Source organism: Aulonocara stuartgranti (genome assembly GCF_965226115.1).
Source record: "Aulonocara stuartgranti genome assembly, chromosome: 17".
NCBI classification, from domain to species: domain Eukaryota; kingdom Metazoa; phylum Chordata; class Actinopteri; order Cichliformes; family Cichlidae; genus Aulonocara; species Aulonocara stuartgranti.
The window spans coordinates 39,605,280-39,622,136 of record NC_138953.1 but is presented as its reverse complement, the minus strand read 5'-3'; the positions used below and the strand labels follow the sequence as shown (position 1 = coordinate 39,622,136).

At 46.0% G+C, this 16,857-nt stretch overlaps 1 protein-coding gene across 4 annotated transcripts; it reads right to left on the bottom strand.

Moving 5' to 3' along the window:
• Positions 1 to 561: 561 nt before the first annotated feature.
• On the bottom strand, positions 562 to 14,997 carry rexo1 (REX1, RNA exonuclease 1 homolog). Of its 4 annotated transcripts, none has more exons than XM_082511080.1 (17): positions 14,968 to 14,997; positions 12,868 to 13,012; positions 10,431 to 12,262; positions 10,234 to 10,338; positions 8,873 to 9,083; positions 8,638 to 8,786; positions 8,411 to 8,548; positions 7,808 to 7,931; positions 7,543 to 7,668; positions 6,898 to 7,038; positions 6,696 to 6,809; positions 6,481 to 6,554; positions 4,156 to 4,266; positions 3,808 to 3,923; positions 3,575 to 3,713; positions 3,157 to 3,277; positions 562 to 1,779 (listed from the first exon to the last, which is right to left on the bottom strand). In XM_082511080.1, exons 2-17 carry the CDS (start codon positions 12,974 to 12,976, stop codon positions 1,691 to 1,693), a joined length of 3,699 nt encoding a protein of 1,232 aa, XP_082367206.1. In that variant the 5' UTR covers positions 12,977 to 13,012; positions 14,968 to 14,997; the 3' UTR covers positions 562 to 1,690. The 4 variants fall into 4 exon arrangements, with proteins under 4 accessions (XP_082367206.1, XP_082367205.1, XP_082367204.1 ...); XM_082511079.1 differs by lacking the exon at positions 14,968 to 14,997 and adding an exon at positions 13,162 to 13,625; XM_082511078.1 differs by lacking the exons at positions 12,868 to 13,012; positions 14,968 to 14,997 and adding an exon at positions 13,709 to 14,257 and having other exon boundaries at positions 10,234 to 10,335.
• Between the last annotated feature and the right edge of the window lie 1,860 nt (positions 14,998 to 16,857).

Sequence of the window (16,857 nt, the reverse complement as noted above, 5' to 3'; positions counted from 1 at the left end):
GGGAGAGGAACCTCGCAATCAAACTTCTTTAGGCCAAAAATCATGTCGAGGTCTGACTGTTATTCAGAGAACAGCACTTCTAGTTCACAGAGGGGTTCTTCTAAATAACAGCCTTAAAAGAAATAAGAGGAATCACAGGTGTCACACTCAATTCAACAGCAACAGGAGAAGTTTCACAAGTCTCATCTTCACATGAACTGACTCCTAAAAGTAAGTAAGCTTAAGTAACTTTTATATTTTTAGGACACTGCAAGTTTAATTTTTGTTCCACCACCCCAATGCTGGGTCCGCCTCCTGAAACACTCAGCTGCTGGAAACGCGATGTCGACGTGACTCGATGACATCATTTCTGCCCACACGTCAGCTGCACAGAGTTCCCGCCAGCGTCCCGCTCTACCACGTTCCCTGGGTGTTGGCCGGTTCCCGACTGGGAATTTCACTGGATTCATTTTGCTTGGTGACGTGGGTGTGTTACGATGACAGGAGCATTAGGAAAGGACAGCACAGGATTCATGACGGGCAGGTGTACGGGTGTGTATGGAGCCAGAAATCAGAGCAACATTTAGTTTAAACTAATAGATTTTAATAGAAAAAGATAAACCACCAAAAAAAAAAAAAGAATACAAAAGGAAAACTGCTTATTTACAGCACTGGTAGTTTTTCAGTCATTTCCAACATAAACAGCACAGGTTCGCTGATGCTCACTAAACGGAGATTTGTTTGCTGTTAACAACCAAGGCTTAGTTCAACAACTGAACATAATTGAGTCATTTTACGGAGGAAAAACAAAGTCACACCTGCTGGCACGACTATTCCTGTGGTTCTACTTCACGCAGAGACAGCGGTGGATCGTCACTGTTGTGCCTGGACACTAAAACACAGAGAATCCTTCAGCTACACCAAACCAAACAGGCTGACTTTATTTTGTTTTCTGCCCTCCGACACAATCAAGTATTTCTCAGGTTTGAGAGGCAACCGACAAAACGATCTCTGTTAGAAACGCCGTATAAACAGAGCGCCAGCGACAGGAAACTAGGTGCCACGCGAAGAAGCGCATTTACACGGCTGAAAGCACCTAAATGTAACTAAGAACAAGTAACACATCGTTCGTTACGACACACATGAGGTACTCAGACTTGGGCCCTAAACAACAAGAGCATTTCTATAGTGCAATTTAGGCCGAAGGTACAGCCTGCCATGAATATCATAATAATTCCTAACGTTCAGTGGACAACGACCCGACTTTCTAACTAGTTCTCCCGTGGAGGGGTTTTTAATTATGAGTAGGTTTGAGGCCTTAAACAGAAATATGTGTTAACTTACATTATTTAGAACTGAAGAAAAATCCGCGAGTGAAAACATGGTTAATCGAGGCTCCTATTGCTTTGAGGGGGGCTGACAGCTCGCATCTCAAACACAGTAGACAGCATCATCACCGAGCTCCTCTCATCATCATCACCGAGCTCCTCTCAGCATCATCATCACCTCTCAGCATCATCATCACCTCTCAGCCTTTTACTGATTAAAATGTCAAACTCTGCTCAACGCCCCCCCCCTCGCCCCGCCTCCCCCGTTCCTCTGACCACAGGTTCTTAGTGAGAGCAAGTGCATTCCTCCTGAACTTCTGTCCACCTGCAACCAGCATGAAAGCAGGAAATCATACTGAAGAACAGAGCAGAGGGGTCAGAGGTCATCTTTTGACCTTTGCGTCTTCCTTGATCTTCCAGATCATCAGCTCCATGCAGGCAGTTGCATCTTCGCTCGAATCGTGGCCCTCCACTGAAAAGACACGCACAAGTTACAAACAAAGAAGTAACATCGTCTTCTTTTTAAGCCCCGTTTGTTCCTACGTTTCCCGTCATTGAAGCTAGCGGAGGCAAAGAGCTCTCAGAACTTCAACTGACTCATGACTGAAGGCCAGGATGAAAATCTGCTAGAAGAACAGCAAAAATAAGAGTCTCTGTGAAGGTTCTCAGTCATCCAGGTCATCGTAGTCTAAGGAGCTTGGAGAGAAAAGCGTCTGGACTTGTTTAACCTGCTTGAAGACGTTTCACCTCTCATCCGAGAAGCTTCTTCAGTTCTAAGGTCAAATGGTGGAGAGTTTAAGCTCTGTGGGAGTAAATCACCAAGAGGGACAACGGACCCCCTAATGATCCTCTACCTAATCACACGAGCCAAGGTGTGAACACGGGTGTGGGTCACAATCAGCCAGGGTTTCAGGTGAACCCATTGGGAAACCTGGCCCCACCCTATCATGTGATTTCCTGAGGTCAAAGGGCCCAGGATGTGAGTGGGCGTTGAGGCGTCTGGGAAGGATCTCAGAACTGGATTATCGATGGCAGACAGTTGGTGTCATAGGCCCCGCCCTCTGTTCAAAGATGGTCGTTCACAGTGGACAAATAAGAGTCTTGAGTACTTGGAATGAAGGCAAGTGGACTTCTTTTTGGTTTGTGAACACCAAGTGTTCAGACATGAAGAAGCCTCTTTGCTGAAAAGCCTTTACCAACAAAACAAAGTCCAGGTGCCTTCTTGCCACCGTGACCTGGATGACTGAGGACGTGAAGCTGTTGCTGTCGTAGACGGACGTTTGTATTTCAGGTCAAAAACACAGATTTCTCCCCAAACACTCGGGCTTCTGCAGCGACATCTGCTGGTGACACGGTCACACTGCAGTCACATCAGTTAGACCTGAAGCACTTTGTCTTTTTCACCAGCAGAATTAAAACTTGTGTGAGATGAGCTTCCACTCATGAGTTTAAATTTATAGCTGCTCACTTTCATTTTATTGGACCCTCCAGGTTTACTACATTCCCATGAAACTGCTGTTATAATTGAATCATTTAACTATTATTTCACCCACTTCATAAAATGACTGGAGCAGCATCCATCTGAAGAGCCGTCCTCCCCTAAAGATTTACCAGCAATTTACTCTTTTCATCCTGAAACACCGTGTGTGACACCGTGCACATCGCAGCCCTCACAGGCTCCACCCCCATTCCTAATTTTCCAAAAACGTCCAAACTAAATCGGAGCAATTCAAACAACATTCATGTCATTTTCCACACAGATCAGTTTAGATGCTGCTGAGAAACACCGGTGTTTGCGGTGCCCCATTTTTATGAAGAATTACAAAGAAATCAACGACATCGTTCTCACCGTTGTCCTGGATGATGCGTTTGAGGTGATCAGCCATCAAGTTCTTCAAGGCACGCTTGTAGGGCAAACCAAGGCGGTGAGGAAACACGATGGCCGTGTCTACAACCGAGCTGTGGATGAGCTGCAATCCAGAGAGGAAAGCACCCACGCTGTGACATCATAGCTTTTAAAAAACTCACTGCAGTGACCGTTTGGTAAACCTCGTGGGGTTAAGTTAATACATTTTAAGCAGAGGGAGGACGTCCTCCACCAGCGCTACCTCTCACCCTCCAAGCAGATGCACACACGATATAAAATCCTGTTCGAGTTATGATATTCACAAGACTTTCAGGAAACCTGCACAGCTGGGTGGACGGCTGAAGGGGAAAAAGGAAAAATGAAACTGCTTTACATTTTCTGCAGTGAAGAAGCGACTCACTTTCAGAGCGAGCAGGTCGCTCTCCAGGCTGTGTCCTATCAGGATGGATTCAGCGCTGAACATGGAGAGCAGCACGGCCTGAACGTCTCTCAGGGTGATGGCGGCGCTCTCCAGATCCTCCGCCGTTACACCCGAAAACCTGTGAGTCACACACGAGATCAAAATCAGACCCGAGATCACTGTTGGTTTAGTTAAGCAGCAAAAGCCGGCTGATATATTGTCTCAGGACTCACCGCGTGTTGTAGTCCACCACTTTGCTTTCAGGTTTCACAAACGTGTCGTAGATGACTTTCATCTCTGAGTCGATGACCGTCACCCTGGTCAGCTCCAGACCCTGCTTTGTGTAACACTGTTTCCACAGGTGAGGGAAAAATGAATAAATGACAAGAAACAACATCATTTCTACACAAGAGACTCTCTTTGAAATAAAGATTTTATTTAGCAAACATATAAGTAACAAAAAAAGCATAAAAGCATAATTATTTGCCAAGTTTTCACAGGTGAAACTACGTATAAATCAACAATAAACTCAATAAATTAACTATAAAAACGCACAAAACTGAAGATGGTGGTGAACTCACCATCTCACAGTCCAGAGCAAACACCCCTGCGTTTCCATCTGGAGGCAGAGGTTTGCTGAAGGTCGACACGAAGCCGTCCAGTGATTCTTTACGCCCGTCCTGAACGTGTTGCTGTGGGGACAGGAACCGTTTTAGGTCTGATAAACTTAGTAATATGTACATATGTAAATAAACAGGGATACATGTAACATAAGGTATTAAAAAGGTCAATTCGACCTCTATAAAGAGCAGATCAGTCCCCGAGTGTGCTGGCTTTTTATCAACTCCTGCTAATCCATTGCTAGATAAGAGCAGGACGATACAAAAGTCTCTGAGTGAAACGACCTGGAGGCAGCTGCACTGCAGCCGTAATGAGAGCTGGTTAAATTCTCCAGATATTAAGCAAAGGGGCTTCGGTGTTTCCGTCCCGCAGGTCGAATCGATGCAGCGCCCTGCTGTGATTCAACACATCAACTGAAACCATGAGTGACTCGTGTCCATCTCACTCTGAACCGACCTCTAACCCACCGCTGAACTCTGAACACGACGCTGCTTTAATAAAATCCGCGTCTTATGAAGTTGTTGCCTTGGGTGAGACTTAATAAATCAAGATTATGAGCTTGTATGATTTATGCCGTCAGTTAAAAAGCTGGAGGCATCGCAGAGAAGCCTTAATGAAGGCCGGAGGCGCAGCAGGATGAACAGCTGCAACGAGTAACTCCAACCCCGGTAACGAAGTTGTGCTTTCCGCCTATCTAAGATGCACCTTTGTAGTCCATCTGCAGGACGTTGTAGTTTTAACAAAGCGGACTCTCATCAAACACGTCCGTCGGCGTGTTATCAGGTACTTTTGTGCGAGTAGATTCTGAACAACGCGGCTCTCAGCAAGAAATCTTCTTCTCGTCTTTTCTCGACCTTGCGAGTTTGCGTTTAGGTCACGGAAAGGTCATCGGCAGGAGACGTGCAATGTGCAGGATTCTTTGCACCATGACCACAAACCAGTTCTTATCACGACTGGCACTTTGCTGCTTCCTTGTTATTTCTCTCAGTTACAGCCAAGTTTAGACACAAACGAGGAATCTGTCTTCAAAGGTGAAAACTTTACTGACATTCAGACAGAAAAACAAAGAAAAGAAACTGAACGTGCACGCCTGCTCTTTTTATCAGGTGCTTTCATACCTGCACTTTATACACATCTATGCACACTTTATTACTTTAAACCGTTTTTAGCTGTCAGGTTTATGATGCTTCAGACCAAGATGTTAGCAACACACCCTTTAAAGTCACTCAGACCAGGCGGGCCGCCTTCAGTCCCCACATACATCAATCACCCTGTCGCTGGTCCACCGCTGTTCCTTCCTCCACCTTTGATAGATGCTGACTCCTCCAGACCCAAAACACCCACGAGAGCTGCAGTTTGGAGATGCTCTGACCCAGTCATGCAGCCCCCGTCAAACTCACTCACATCTTTACACTTCATCATTTTTCCTGCTTCTGACACAACAAAATGCTCACTGCTCCCTAAATTAGCCGGCGCCGCGGTGAAGAGACAATCATAATGTTATGCCCGATTGGTGTTGTCGTCACACCTGTGAGACAAGATTGTGTCAAAGCGCAGATGTGAGGATGTTAAGAAAATCTCTGCAACATTAAAAAAGACAATGATGGGAAACATTAACGGTCCTGGATCTGACTAATGTGGGACGAAACGTCTTGGTCACAGCTCCACGGGAAAAATCAGAGCAAACACTTCTCACAGTGAAGACACAGGACAGCATGAACAGCCTGCTGCCAGTGGCTGAAAGGCAGCTCGATGTAGGCGACTCAGGCCACGAGATGAAAAAGTCCTGCGGTCTGAAACAACGGCTGATCTATTTTGTTAAAGTTCCCAAAGGCGTATGTTGATGACGCAGAGCGCCTAGCATCAGTTCATGAATACAGTTGGTACAGTTTTGCACAACGCTGATGTTTTCCTGCGAAGGGGACCCGAGGTGAGAGACGTGAAGGTGGACGCAGGAAGCTACAGAGTGTCTGAGCGAAGATTTCAGGCCCAGAAGAAGAAACTTAAACAAGACACCTGAAACACACCAGCAAGAAACCATAAGAGTGTCCCAGCTCAGGACCAATCAAGCACCTGTAGAAGGAACTGGAAACGGAAGAAAACCAGTGCTCCCCTCCAACCTGTATGAGATGGAGCAATTCTGCCAAAGGAATGAAGAAAGGTCCAAAAAGCCACATATAGAAGATATTTCAGTCTTTACAGTGTTGTATTAAATACACGGAGTATTAATACATGTAGATGGGGAGTGTGCTGTCCTGTTATGTAGTGCTTTCTTTTAAGGGTACCTTGGCCGTTTGGCAGCCTGGAGCGCCCACAGCTGCAGCACAGCAGCTGTAGTTGGTCTCCCAGCCTCCAGCAACTTGAAGAGAGGAGACAGACAGGAGCAGATAAAAATAAATGAAAGAAAGTGAATGAGAAGCAGAAGGGAAAGGCAAAGATGGCTGAGGTGCCGACTGGGAGACTGATGGGGATGCTCTTCTGATGAATAAAGCAAACGCACCTTTGTGTCTGCGCAAACGTCCCCAGTGAAAGCTGCATTCCTCCTTCCGCACGCAGCTGCCGTTGACGTTGACCTTATACTCTGCGCCGCATCGACAGCATATCTTGCTAAACGCTGCAGAAGAGCAGATCACGTTCATATTGCTGTTAACATGAATTCACAGTTTAACAGCGATTAAGGGAGAAGCGGGAGCGTCACTCACGGTCTGCGACGCCCTTCTTCTCGGGCTGGTTGTAAACGACGGCCTTGCCGGCGGCCTCGGGGTTCGGCCGCGGGTATCCGTGCTGCTGGAGCTGCTCCTCTGTCATCAGGTACGCCTTCATCTTCCTGTACAGTGTGGCTCCTGCAGGGAGACGCACACACCTAAATGACGTCTTTGCACAGACGCTGAAAACTCAGGACGACGGCTGCAATCGTCGAACGCGACTGCGATTCTTCTCGAGATGAGCTCAGACGATCTGAGGTTACATCTAATGATTATTTCCACCACAGCTGATTCAATTGAATTACCTACTGCTCTATAAACATATCACAGGATTTATTAGTTGCTGCTGATCAGTGAATGATCCCTTTAGAAAAAGTCTCGTAAACACGCTGCATTTGACGTCGGGTCACGGGGCAGGTAGCTGGCGGTAAACAGTCACAAGACCATCTGAACAGCTTCACTGTTAAAGTAAAAGCGCCTCAACAAGTAAACAAGTCTCTGCTTGACACAAAGAATCTTTCAGCTTCTCTGTCCTGCACTTTTCACTTTATCAGATGTTTAATCTGCAAACCAAAAGGAGGAAGGAAACGTTCCTAACAAGGCCGGAGAAAGAGCGGCGTGAAATCGGACTCGTCCTCTCACCGATGAGTTTCTCCTCCTGCTGTTTACCCGTCCTGTTTACAGTGAAGCTGGTTGTGGCAGCAAGACGACCTCCCAGAACTTCTTCGTGGGACTGTGGCTTCCTTTTAGCTACTGACCCCGGCTCCTCTGCGGGGAAAACACAAAAAAAACACCAAATGTTTACTGTATATGGAGAACCTGCTACTTCTGCTGCACTCACGTCGTTGTTTGTGGATGTAAAGAGCTCCACTGTAACGTGTATGGGAAACCCCTACTGGTGACCTACTGGTGACGGGAGACGGACTGGCGCTGCTCTTGCTCCGGAGCTTCTTTAGCGTGTTGACAGCTACATTGAGGTAGATGTTCTTACTGCTACTGCGCTCGTACACCAGCTTCTCCTCATCGAGGGCCTGAAACGAGACTTTCCGCTTACACCGCTGCAGCACATCAACGGTTTTTATCCACCATCAGAACCACAGAGGGCAGAAAAGACTGACGTAGCTACTGCGACATTGGCGGTGTCTCAAGTCCCGCTTTAAAGCCTTGTGAAGACCGTTTCCCCGCCAACGCCACTTTGGTTTCAAAAACCAAGAGTGATGCAAAGAGGCAACGAGTGTGCGGTTCCATTTTCATACACAATATGATCAAGATTTTTAAAATAGCCCTAATTTTTTATTTAAAATGACCCGATATGAGTGACTGAGCCCATAAAATGAACACACAAGTGTTCGGTGAGCCGCTTCCCCCACGGGCTTTACAGGACCACAGCTATCGCCATCTGGTGGTCTTTAGATAGAATGCAGGTTTGTAGCTACGTCCATGTTTTTCACCATCTATGGTTCATACAAAACAAAAACAGCCTAGGCTGTTTCAAATGTGCTGTTCATGCCATTTGGAAGGCGCCGTCCTCCGATGGGCAAAACTTGACGCATTCATCGATGAAAGTGTTGAGGTAGCGCTGGCGGATGTTGGTGGGAACTTTGGCCCCGAACTCGGTGGGGATGACAGGACGCCTCATTGAAGTACTCTGAAAAGGTCAAAACGGAGAGAGAACAATGACTTCAAGCCACGTGCGCAAACTATCCGACGCATCAGGTTACAGGAAGCTCGGGATACCTTCAGGGTGGGTGTGTGCGCCACCCTCTTCTGCGTGACGGTAGACGAGGTCTTGGACAAAATACCGACTGTGGTCTGAGCTTTGACACTCTGAAGGGTGTGACTGGGGGATAACACGCGACCTGCAGCATGTTTAGTGTCTGCGGGACCTAAATCAGAAAGACACACACGTAACGTCAGCGTTTAGATTTTTGCCATTTCTGCCTCTTGGCAAAGAAAACCGAGCCACTCGTACTTGTTTTGGAGGATGCTATCTGAGGGTTAGGACGGTGCGCTATTCTCTTCCTCTCTCCAGAGAAGCTGGGGCTTGAGGCCTGTGTGGCTGCTTTGACCGAAGCAGAGAGCTGAGCCGCTTGCTGTTGGGCCATCTGCATACGCTGGTAGCAGATCTCCTGGGCCGTGGGTCTCTTATACGGCCGCACCGCAGTCCTGGAAGGTGCATCAGTCTGAAAAACGACAACAGGAAGTTTTATCTAAAAGTGAAGGCGCTGACGTACATACAACACAAACCGTTACAGATCAGTCTGGAGGCAGTTCCTCTATGAAACTGTGAGTCAGAGGTTAGAGCTCACAGGTTGCCACATGTAAGCCGAATTTATTTCTTAGATTAAAAAACTGAAAAATGTTATTTTGGTTGCTCAGAACAGAGCTGATGATGCAATCAAAAAAAAAGCTACACTTCAAAGTCAGCTGACACCCGCTGATTAGATCACCCAAATTGTTGCTGACCATTTTGTCACCACAGGTATGGAAACGCCCAGTCGAGCAGTTACTGGCTAACTACTGACAAATCATGAGCGGAAAGCCCCGACAGCCTCAGATCGCCTTCTCGCTCTTTACTTCCTCGCCCGCCGCGTTTCCTGAACTCACACCTGCACTGAAATAACACGGAGTCGAGGCGAGGTCTGCTGTCTGGCCTCCCCGTGACTCCGGCGTTTAAAGAACAGAGACAACAGAAGCGTGAACGAGCCGCAAACATTTGACTTCAAGTGGTAACGACGAACTCCTCCTCAGCCAAAGAAGCCCTGAACCTCCCGTTCCTCCTCTTACTGTAGCTTCCTCGCTGTGTCAAACTTCTGCTGCGTGTTTTTCTATTTCTATTGTGGTGTTTCTATCGAGTTTAACCCCTCATAAAAAACCTATTGTTTAGTATGCAAATATTATTGGTGTTATAGGAACAGGTAGAGGCACTATTCAACTGCCAGTACTCTACTTAAAGTAGTTCATTAGTTTAGGGACATGTAAATTGAAACCTTTATAGCTTTTATGTTGTTTTTGTTGTATTTCTTCTTACAGCGGATGATAGTAAAATTTCAGGGTTTTGATCAAAGACATTTAAAGATGTCTCCTTGGACTCGTCAGCAAGAAAAGCCGGGTCAAAGGTTACACTGTGCAATACGTGTTATTTCTCCATATCCCAATCAAAGATGAGCATTAAACTAAGCCTGCAGGTCGTAAGATGATTAACTGTAGTTCTGTGCGACACTGTGCACAAAACTCACTCTTTATATAACGAGCAACCTCAGAGACACCTGCTGCCGGTCCTGACTGTGAGATTATAGGACGGGAAAAACAAAAACACTGGAAGAAACTTACATTTCCTTTGGCAACAAAATGAGAGACTCTCTTCTTCTGACCAGGGAAGAGAGTGGTTAAAGTGCTGTCTGTGCTCTTCTCCTCCTCTGAGTCCCTAGAGTGCTGCTGAGAGGGCACAACACGACATTTCTATTGAAATCAAAGCAAATTCATTAGCAAAAAAAAGGAAACGGCTAAAGCGCGACAGACATCAGCACCTGCTTGGCCTGCCTTCCCTTGTCTTCCTTCTTCACGTCTTTGGATTCATTGAAGATCCTCAAACACTCCTCCATGGGATCCGAGTCAAAGTCCAGATCGTCCTGGAAACCGGACAGGTCAAATCTGACGCCGTCAACCTCGTCCCTGCCCGCCCTGCTGCAGTCCACGTCGCGGTCGCCCTCGTCCTCCGAGGAGGACGGAGTCAGCTCCGACGCTTTCCTCTTGTTTAGACGAGTCCTCTTTAAGGCGTCGGCAGATTTCCTCACCAGGACTTCCTCGGTTTCGTCGTCGTAGTCCGCCTCCATCTGCTCGGCCTCGTCCGGACTCTCGTCTCCAAACAGATCAGCGTGGCTCAGACTCAAACTCTGTCTCTTTACACTCGAAGCGCCGACGCTTTGCCTCGCTTTATCTTTGCTGTTCGATGGGCTCGCTTTACTGCTGCTAGAACCGCTTTTGCTAACTTTTTTCGCATCTTTTTCTCTTCTAATACCATCGAGCTTCCCGTTTTTGTGGGGATGCTCTTTATATTTGCTCTGTTCCTTTTCCTTGTCTGATGTTTTCGGCTTCTTGCTTTCCCTCGCGCCGTTTTCTGCATGTTTATCTTGCTTGCTTGAGTCCGTTTTCACTTTATCCAAAGTTTTCAACTTGGTGTCGCTCTTCTTTTCGTCCCTGCTTTCCTTGCGAATTTTATCCGACGTCTTAACCTTCACTGTGTTCTTCCTGTCGTCTTTCTTGTCGTGACTCCTGTTCTCCTTTTTCGCCGAATCCTGGTTTGAGCTTTTTATCGACCCTCTGTCTTTACTGCTGCTGCTGACGCTACTCTTACTACCGGATGATTTGTTTGCTCCCTTTTCAAGTTTATGTAGTTTCTCAGTCTTGCTACTTTTCTCCTGACTAGTCTGACCTCCCTCTTTCTTCTTTTTCTCTGGGCTGTCCTTTCTTTTAATATTTTCCTGGGTGTCAGAGTCCTGCTTATTCCTCTGCATCAGTGCATTTAGCAAACTTTCACCACTCCCTTTTCTCCCCTTCCCAAAAGAGTCTGAGCCGTGGGCGGCTTTTCTCTGCTGCAGATTGCTAAGCGAGGTGGGGCGATACTCTGCCCCAGAGCTCTCCCCATCAGAGTCAGAGAAGGTGTACTTTTTTGTGTCTACGCTTTGCTGCCGTGGCTTTTTCGCAGCTACGACATAGTCCTCATCGGAAAACTCCGAGCCCGACAGCTTGTGCGCCTTGCTGCCTTCTGTCCTGACGGGCCGAGCGCCCTCACTCCTCTTGTTTTTCACAGCGATTCCAGCCGAGTAGTTGGACAGCGGGTCGTACTCCATGTCCGTGGATGGCCTAGAATTATCCACAGTGTATTTGCACTTTGAAGAGGACGTGCTATTCGAACGCTTTGGGCTAGGAGGAGGAGAAGGAGGTTGGTGCGAGTGTGTCCGAGACAAAGGCCTTTTCAGCGACGTGGGAACATATTCCATAGAGTTGCTGTTGTGCCCCTGATTGTCTGAATCCAAGGTGTACTTGCTGCAGCCAGGGGTGGGATTATACCCTCCTGATGTGATCTGGTAACTCCCGGGATCATAGGCCAAGTGCGAACCCGCCGCTTTACTCGTGTCCGTCTTGCACGAAGACAAGCTGGCGTTCTCGCTGGGATTGTACGGTTCGTCCCCAATCCGAGAGAGCTTCCTCTTCTCCCGCTCCACCTGACTCCGGACCTCCTCGATGGCCTTGTTGACCAGCTCCAAGGCGCCACTGATGTCGCCCGAGGCAGCCGGCTTGCCATTCTGCTGCTCCTGCGGTCTCACTACTTCAGGATTGAAGGGATCGTAGCCTTGATCTGGAGGGAAGAATAAAAGTGATCATTTACTGTGTGCATTTTAAATAGAAATGACCGGATACAACCAACTCGTTAAGCACGTCAAATATTAACCAGGAAGTGATGCATTCACACTGCAGCTGTTTCTCTGTCCCTGTATGTAGAAAATTCACTGTTCCTGCAATAATTTACAGGCCACTCACTCAATCTGTGGAAATGATTGTTGCCTTATGTAGTCAAATATTTGTAGACGGTGAGGTCACTGTTAGACTGATGGAAGGAGAGCGAGATACAGTTCTTCCCATCAGATGCAGTTGGCTAGATCAAGTTAAACTAGGGCATAATCACAACTATCACCACGTGAGTTGACGTTTAAATATGGACACAAATGGCACAGAAAGCTTCAGAGGCTCTGTAATGGAAGCGTTAAAGGTTTAAGGAGAACTGCACAGGGACGTGGATGTGAGAGTTAGCAGCAGGTGGAGCTACACTCCGGAGAGAAGAAGAATCAGAGTCGGTAGAAGCAGGACAGAATACACGATGAATGAGAGGGAGACAGGTGTAACAGTGGAGAATGAAGGTGGATGAGTGAAACGTGTGCATGCTCGAGTAGATGTTAGTGAGACCTGCTATGATGTGTGGCTTGGGAGCTGAAGGTGGCCGGATGCTGATGGACAGGATTAGAAATGACCACAGCTCAGGTCGAGCAGACTGGATACAAAGTGATCTGCGCATGTGCAGAGGAGGGAATAGCGCAGGTAAAAGACGGGGCTAGAAGGGAAGAGGAAAAGAAGGGAGCAGGCAAAGGAATGAGCAAAGTGTGGGAATGTGATCGCGCCCAGATTTAATTAAAACATTTTCTGCTTTCTTTTCCCCCCATTTTAAAACCTAAATGTTTACTTGGAAATGCTCATTATTACCATATAATATAACAAAGTCCAGTAGGATGCAGAGCAGCATTCTTCGAGGAGAATGTGCCACCGTCTTTTTAACGCCTCTGAACACACTGTAGAGACCAGAACAGCTACTGGAGAGCGAATCGGTCATGAACGCCTCACCTTCTGCTACAAGTGCAGTAGAACATTTTTCGCCCTCACTGCTTTACATGAGCTCATATTAACAGCTCTGTGACCGCCTCATCTGGTGCTTCAGTCCCGTTTTTCACGCCTCGCTTTGTGCAGTCATGTGTGCAATATTCTAATTTTGTAGCAGTACATCAGAATATGTGCGCTGCTGCAATTTCCTGCCTGCGGTTATTTTACACGTCCTTAAAGGTTGGTTTGGTTTTCTTTTTTTAATGTACTCCGCATCCACGATATAAACAATAACACGTCTGCCAGGGCTTCTGGTTGTGATTTGCCAGTTCCCACACGTCCACAGCACCGTGTGCCACTCCACACTCGTCCTACAAACTGTGCAAACACGTATTTAGGTCCATTCAGTAACTGACAGAATAATGCCGAGCACCTTTGTGTGCGGAGGGAAGGTCTCTCTGCTTTTTAACATCTGCCGGTGCTCCGTAGGACGGCCGTCTCTGCTGGCTGTGCCTGAAGTGACAGTACGGTCTGTTACACCCATTCCTGCCGCCTTGGCCCTCGCTGTGTTCCGCGTAAAACGGACAGTCAATCCCTCGGAAGAAGCCGGTGGATCTTAACATTATCCCCAGATGCTCCTTTCATGCCCGCACGAAAGCGTTCGGCCTTTTTTATCTACGTAGTTTTAGTCGGACAGCGAGAGCTAGCAGGAGCGACGGAACAATAACAACGTTCCTACGGCGCCATGTTGAATCGGTCAGGAGCAGCGAAATCTCGCGTGAGGTTGGCTCGCAGCGACTCGTAACGTCTCCGCTACACGGCGAGCGTAGAAACGAGTCAAATATACGGCCGTTTTCCTCGAACCCCGTCACTGTTCCACTCGAAAAGGGATTGAGGCGGACACTTCTCCGTTTATAATACGGGAGCTGACAATATGTTGGCTATTTATTCATTTATTTCCCCGAACATGTCCAGAACCTTAAACACACGGAGTCAAGCTAATTCCAGAACACCTGAATGTGCCCTTCATGGTCCGTGTGAAAGCCAAGTAAACGAGACAAGTGTTTCAAGATTTTATTTCACATAAGTCAGATATCTCAAAGACAGACCTGGTGATGCGGAAGAAAAGAAGGAAACCATGTCACAGCACAAACAACGGTGGTTGTAGACGTTGGTCCACCTTTAGAGCTCGGAACATTCACGAAACCCTCGTTAGATAAAACACCTGTGCCGTTTCCACTACAACGGGCAAAAATGTTTAAGGAAGGGGGAATAATTACATATCTGGGCCGTACAGATTTAACTCAGTGTTTTTGAGAATTGTGCCAACTTATTCAGTCACCATCTTTAAGTTAGCCGAGAAAAATTAAATGCCTCAAACTTACGGACTTAAAAATAGGTCTCAAATAAGGGAACTACTTCTTTGAACACCCAAACAGCCTGTTAATGCGATTAACCTTTGGATTCGATCATTTATTTAATCTTTCTTTCTAAAGCCCACATTAAGCATGTGTGGATGGTCACAACTTTGAGGGTTTAAAAATGAGTAACCTATCAATACATAACTTAGAAGGTGGTTGGCGCTATCAACCAGACTTCCTGTACTGCCTTAAAAAAAGATGAATAAATTGCACACCCTCCAGGTAAAGAAAACATTAGCCGGCTCCTAATGTGGTCCTACGTGATACCTACCTTCAGCTCCACTGGCAAATTTCTAACTAAGCGCTGCTCGTGGTTTTTGTGCCCTCCACTCGGTTTAATTAGTAGAGGTGGGCAGACCGATAGTACCAATACCAACGCTAGTATTGGTATGAGATCGATACTAGCACAATGAGATCGATACTAAATCCTCCAAGTTCAGCATGTAGCACTGAATTGTGTTAAAATTGTGTTGGATTTTTATTTTTTTTGGGGGGGGGGGGAACAATCTAGTGCGATAAATGTCTTAACTTTTTTGTGTTAACTGTCGCGTCTAATTTTCAAAATGCAACAAAACCAGTGGAGTGTTTTTGTTGTGTTAACAGTGATTTAGTGGTCATTAAAATGTGTTCAGAATTTAAAAAACTAATGCTGATTCATATAAGTCAGGACACACTGCTCTCATCTATACAAGCTCCCTTTATATTTTACATGTATTGGTATCGGCAATACTGGCCCTGCAGTATCGCACAGCGCTACCAATTAGATCCAGCTCAGCTTCAGGTGTGCAGGAGCAGCATAATAATTGGCAGTCTTTCAACGCCTGAACCTTTGGCCACTCCTTATTTCTTTATACTTTGCATGGAAATAAAAAACAGTTGCAGTGATTTATTAAGATATGTGCAAATGTACACAGAAAGCCTCGATTATGCAAAAGAGTTTGAAAGTCAGTATTTCATATGAATCCCTTTATTCTTCAACACATTCTTACTTATTCTTATGGATAATAGTTTGGCTTTTAATTTTACATAAGCTGAAGTTCACATTATTGATTTTCTACGGCAAAAACATTCAACAAGCTCACTATTTTAAAATGTTTGCCCCATTGATAATGTAGATTTTTCAAAATTAAAGCCTTTTATTTAAAAAAAAAATACAAATATTTTTAGGACTTGCAAAGTTTAGAGTGCTGATTACACTCAAGAACTGGAAGACTGGATTAGACTTTATAGGAAAACATCTGAAACAGCTGGGATGAGAAGCAGCTCGTGATCTAAAACATACCATTTTATCTTTAAAACATGGTGTGGCATGTATGGCTGCCAGTGTTACCTTGTCACTGATGTTTGCTGATGATGCGGCTGCCGATAGAAGTAACAGGATGAATTATAAAGTGCGCAGGGCGATGCGTTCTGCTCAGAATCACCAAAATCTGTAGAAATGCCCAAGAGCTTCTCAAGAAACGGGATATTACTCAGTGGACAAGAGAGTCACCTGATTTCAATCCAACAGAGCCGCTTTTCAGTTATTAAATACAAAACTCAAGGCAGAGAGTCTCATAAACAAGGTCTGGCAGAGCATCTGAGGGAGCAAACGGCATTTGGCAATTTAGAGTTCAGGCCGTCACTCACAGCAAAAGATTTTCATTCAAGTATTAAAAAATAAGCCGTACATTTAAGATTGTTAGTCTGTTCTGCAGTAGTTAATGCAAAATCTTTGGGTTAAACTTCGGTCACATTTTGATTGTTTGATTTAGTGTCCGCTGTGCTGGTGTCCAGAGCCAAAACTAGAGAAATAAAATGAGCTTCTGTCCAACAATGGATTTTGTAGCAGCTGCTGTAGAATTGTAGAGAAATTTCATCAAATGGATGAAAATGATAAGATCTAGAAATACTCTATTGAATTTGGCTAGTATTGCTTACACTTGTTACTTTGCTGTAAAATGCCACGAATGTGTCGGCGGCGAGAAAAATAACAGGGCGTCATGAAGGGCTTCAAAGATGACGCTTTTATTTCACCGGATTTATTGTAACCCCCTTCAGTGAACTGATATGCGTTGCTTTTCACACGGATATCTTTGTAGCTATGATCCTGTTAAAGATGAAGTGAAACAGGCAACTACTCGGCTCCATTATTTGTTATTATAAAATGCAAACCAGATGT